The sequence below is a fragment of the Acanthisitta chloris genome, unplaced genomic scaffold (genome assembly GCF_000695815.1).
Source record: "Acanthisitta chloris isolate BGI_N310 unplaced genomic scaffold, ASM69581v1 scaffold40868, whole genome shotgun sequence".
NCBI classification, from domain to species: Eukaryota; Metazoa; Chordata; class Aves; order Passeriformes; family Acanthisittidae; genus Acanthisitta; species Acanthisitta chloris.
This window is the reverse complement of record NW_008686171.1, coordinates 2,665-7,793: the sequence shown is the minus strand read 5'-3', so window position 1 is coordinate 7,793 and position 5,129 is coordinate 2,665. Positions and strand designations below refer to the sequence as shown.

The window sequence follows — 5,129 nt, the reverse complement described above, 5'->3', positions numbered from 1 at the left end:
TGGAAGGGATCCCCAGCCAGGGCAGGGCTGGGGTGGGTCAGGGCCAGGAGACCTCAGCAGCTCAGCTTGGTGCTGCTCGCCCAAGAGTGCTTTGTGTATTACCAAAGGTACAAAATCTGAACAGGAGCACAGGTCCTGCAGCTGTGGCTGTTGGCAGCTCCCCCAGGCAGGGCTGTGCCACAGGGAATGGCAGCAGGAGCCTGCTGGGAATGAGGAGCTGGAGTGGATCCCGCTGTAGTGTCAGTACATCAGCCAGTGCTGCATGTTCCCTTTTCTTCTGGGTTTACTGAATATCCCTTCCCATGTGCCCCACACTCCCAGCTCTGGGGGGGGCAGCCATTCCCTTTCCCTGCTGGTGTGGGGATTCACCAGGAGCCTGCAGGGCACTAGAGGTCAGGGAAGCGACTGGGATCCTCCTTGTAGTCCTCGGGGATTGTGAAGATGGAGTCAGCAAACTCGTCGTATCGGAACTCCTGGAAAGTCACAGTGGCTGTGATGGTGGGAAAGACAGGAATATCTGCAGGAGAAGCGAAAGGGAACAGTGAAGGGCAAGGAAAGGCCAATACGATATAAATCCCCATCCCCAGGAATGTTCCAGTTTGGACAGGGCTTAGAGCAACCTGGGCTCATGGAAGGTGTCCCAAAGATGAGCTCTGAGGTCCCTTCAACCCAACCCAGTCTGGAACTCCATGACCTGTGGAAGTCTGACAGGAGGCAGAACAGAGCCTGTTCACAGCTGTCAGTCTTACAGAGCTCACTGCAGTGCCATAAACCCTGTATCCCTCAGGAAAGCTGCTGTTGCCTTTGGGCACCTTGTGCCATGACCTATCCCAGGAATAAGTTGATTTATACATTCCAATTTGTCACAAGTGCAATGGTTTTATATTTTTCACTTACAAATAAGTATTTATCATCACTAATCCTTGAGGAAAAGGAAATCCAAGATTGCTACAAAACACTCCTGACTGCAATCATCCTCTAATGCAGGAATAATCCAGCACATCCCACTGCTCCTGGAGCAAGGCCCCAGCAGTTACATTCTCCTCATATCTACAGCAACACACTCCTGGGTGGGAATCCTGTCCCAAAACCCAACAGACCCTTTGAACATATTGCAGCAGTGCACATGTTTAGATTTGGATTGGATCTTAGGGAAAATTCCACCCTGGAAAGGGTTGTCCAGAGCTGGCACAGCTGCCCAGGGCAGTGGTGGCATCCCCATCCCTGGAGAGATTTAACAGCCATGTGGATGTGGCACTTGGGGACATGGTTAGTGGTGGCCTTGGCAGTGCTGGGGGAATGGCTGGACTCAGCCTAAGAAGGATTTTCCAACCCAAGTAGTTCTGTGGTTTTGGACACACACAGCCTCAGGGGCTGCTGTGCCACCTTACCTAGTTTGACAGGAAAGCCTGGTGGGAGCTTCATTTGAACAAATTCTCTAAGTTTGTTAAAGTGCTTGAAGGGTGCAATGACTTCTAAGACATTCAACAATCTGGAAAGGAAAGCAGAGGTCAGTACAAATTCTGTCCCACAAAATCAACCTCTGGCAAAGGACAAACATGACCCACAGGTCAAGGTGACAGAAGGGAGGTCAGCAATGACACAAGCTGCTCTGTGGATCTCCTCAGAGCTGCAGCATCACCCTCACATCCACTTCTCAGGGATATATCATTACCACAACAGCAGGATATTAACTCCTTATCCTTATTTTCCCCAGGAGAGTGTGAGGTATAGTCTCACCCGCCTTCCTCCATGGCCATGGGTTTGTGTCAGTTTAGGAGGACACAATTTTGTGCTAAATCTTCTTATGGGCCAAACCCTTCCAGGACTCTGAAGGATTAGGCACATCAGTCACCAGTTAGTGATAAGCCTTTGGTCTTATCTAGTCAGGTAAGGGCTTGGCTCCCCCAACATCAGCCACACCAGCACCCAGGCCCCAAAATGTAATGGTTTACTTGCTTAACAGCCTGACTTCACACCAGGTGTTGCACTGGCAGCTCCCAGATCTGAAGACTCTGCAATCCATGAGCACATTCCCTACAGGTGAGTAACACCCACAGGCAGTAACTTGGACTCACGATTCGATTCCTAAGGGGAATTCCTGGCTCATAGCTATCGTGGCTTTGAAGGTTTTCTTGCTCTCCTTGCAGACCAGCTCCCTGCCCAGGTGAGGAGCTCTGTGGGGAGAGGGGAGACGTGCTGTCAGTGTTTCCCAGGGACAGCCTAGGCTCAAAGCAAGGAAAACAGACTTGGGGTTGAGAACATCAGCAAAGAATCCCTACTTGAAGTGTTTGCTTTGTTGTCAAAGCTGTGCATAGGAAACATGAAACAACATCTTAATTTAGATCACTCTGAGTTCTGCTAAACCAGGAGACAAAATAAAGGAAACAATCTTCAAATAAATCCTCATAAACATGACGTTAACAACTCCCCAGAAACAGGTACAGCTGATTTCAGCTGTTAACTAGAATGGTCTATATGTGAGCAAAGCATAAGGTTGAATTAGGAAAAGGTTCGTCTGTTTTCAGCCTAAAACATGAAATAATCTCAGAGAAAACAGAGAAGTTCCTGTGCTGTCCCTGGAAGGCAACACTGGGAAGCTCAGGGCAGTAAATTCTGTTACAAGAGAGAGAAGAACAGGCAGGTAATAGAGATAAGTCTCTTCCTCATTGGATTTATTTTTGCTAAAACCCTGGATTTGCCATTAAATCCCTTCACTTAAACAGACCATTAAACAAGGCAAACCCTCATACACACACATTTCTGTCCTATTTATTCTGCCTGAATAGATAAACCTGTTTGTTCTGCCTGAATATTCATCCTCTCAAACACATTAACAATTAATTGGTTACAAGAGCCCAAACAGCTCCACGTGCCTTTTTAACAACCCTGTGCTGTGATATTGTCATCTTCCCTGGTGACACCTGACTGGATCATCTGATGTCTTTGGAGAAAGGACTTTTGTCACCTCTGTGACACACTGAATTCCATTTTTGGTGCTTCTGCATTCCACAGCTGAACAGAAAGTAGTCCTCGAAAATAAACTCAACCACTTGGGTCTCGTACAAATGAAGCTACTGGAAATTGATTTAAATTACAGCTGTTCCCTCCCTAGTTCACACCTAGGGAAGAGCATCTCGCAAAGATCCAGCCAGTGTGAGCAGATCCCTGTGTCCCTGGACTCCAGCAGTTGGCATTTCTGTCCACTGCCACTGGAGTCTCATTGCATCATATGCTTTTATTTTAAACATGGTGAATTGGATTGTTTATTACTGTCATCAGATAAATGAGTTGCAGCAACGATTTTGTCAGAAAATCTTCCTTAAAAAAGCCACTTTAATGTGGGTATTTTTAAAATGCTGCAATTCCAAGTGATAGCTGCCAGGGAGATGCTCATCCAGTATTTTATCACTGTTTTATCATCACAATTTTATCTTCTATCAGCCTGGGGAAGAGAAGCTCCAGGGAGACCTTTGAGCTCCTTCCAGTGCCTAAAGGGGCACCAAGAGAGCTAGAGAGACTTGGGACATGGCGGGACAGGACAGGACACAGGGAATGGCTTCCCACTGCCAGAGGGCAAGGCTGGATGGGATATTGGGAAGGAATTCCTCCCTGTGAGGCTGCTGAGGCACTGGCACAGGTTGCCCAGAGCAGCTGTGGCTGTTCCATCCCTGGGACTGTTCCAGGCCAGGTTGGATGGGGCTTGGAGCAACCTGGGCTGATGGAAGATGTCCCTGCCCATGGCACAGGGGTGGCACTGGATGAACTTGAAGGTCTCTTCCAACCCAAAGCAGTCTGGGGTTGTAGCTGATACACTACCTTCTTACTGAAGGATGTAGAACACCTCTAACACCAAACACAACATTCCTCTGACCCCAGGAAACTACAACCAAGACCCCCCAAACCCAACAACCCCAACCCCCAATCCCTACCCTACAATGCCAAGGTGTACCTGCAGTCAGTAAAGCAGAGCACTTACTTGCCATTCTCAGCAGATATGTACTCCTCCCAGGTGATGGTGTTGGGGGACGGCGGGGTGAGGGACTGCCGGCGCACAGGCTGTGCAGACAAACACCACTCAGCTCTCAGCCAGCCTCACATCCCCTTCATGCCCAGCCCACAGCTACAGCTGCCCCTCAGCACAGTCTGCACCATCCCCTGCTCTCAGTCCCTCCTGTGGTGATGGGCCCCACAGTGTGTTTCACCAAGAACTGAGCTGTTTCCCCACCTCAGTAATGAGTTAATTCAAGGCTGCGAGTGCCAAGTTCTGCAGCACAAGCTAACAGAGATAAATGAACCGTTTCAGGCTGTGTGTGCGCTCCCAGCTGATGCGTGGCTCCTTCTGAAGAGCCCTTGATTTCCTGTGCTAATAACAGCCTTGGCTCCATGTTAATGGAGCTAAAGAGAAACTCAATTGCCTTTTTGGTGTTCTTTTCATTCCAAACAATGAACATTTGGGCTAAAAGAAGTTCAAGTGATTTGCCACAGCCAAACCCACCATTTTCGCTAAGAGACGAATTAGGCTTGGAATGCCCAATCTGACCACAGAAATGCCTCACTGTGGGCACTAATCAGGGTAATTCATTAATGTATGATTATACTGTAGGTTTTCTTTATTATACTCAAATTATGCCAATCAAAATGAAATTAAAACATTCTCTATAGATTCTGCACAATCTTGGTGTGAAATGTTATCCCCCCATGTAGAAACTGACATGCTGTGAAGAGTTTATCAGTGATACCTCAAAGTTCTGCTCCATTAAGTTGCCTCCTTTGCTGAGGCTCTCCATGATGGCCTTGTTCCGCAGGATGTCCTCCTCACTCAGGTGTTCCCTTCTTTTCCGGGATTCCAATACAAGGCCATTCACCAGGTAGAAGTCTGCCAAGAAGTTTCCTACTCTTTCCTGCACAAAAGGAACTGGGATATTAATGACTCGCAGAAGATAAAATATGTCAACTCTTAGTGAATCTGAATAGTTGAACTAAGGGAACTTATGGATTGTAATTCCCCCAACCACCCTCAGGAGCTGCCATTGAGCAATCCCAGAATTCCATCAGCATTAGGGACTTCCTGTCAATGGAAACTTTGGGACAGAAGATTTAGAATAGAAGAGTGGCTAAGGGAAACA

At 47.8% G+C, this 5,129-nt stretch overlaps 1 protein-coding gene across 1 annotated transcript in view; it reads right to left on the bottom strand.

The window, feature by feature from the left end:
- Positions 1 to 386: 386 nt before the first annotated feature.
- ANKRD13C (ankyrin repeat domain 13C) overlaps positions 387 to 5,129 on the bottom strand; it is a gene marked incomplete at its 5' end in the record, with an annotated part of 6,261 nt that continues 1,518 nt past the window's right edge. The window contains 5 exons of the mRNA XM_009080002.1: positions 387 to 517; positions 1,392 to 1,492; positions 2,079 to 2,177; positions 3,980 to 4,059; positions 4,743 to 4,904. Coding sequence (XP_009078250.1) covers positions 387 to 517; positions 1,392 to 1,492; positions 2,079 to 2,177; positions 3,980 to 4,059; positions 4,743 to 4,904 — 573 coding nt within the window. The remainder of the gene's footprint in view (positions 518 to 1,391; positions 1,493 to 2,078; positions 2,178 to 3,979; positions 4,060 to 4,742; positions 4,905 to 5,129) is intronic.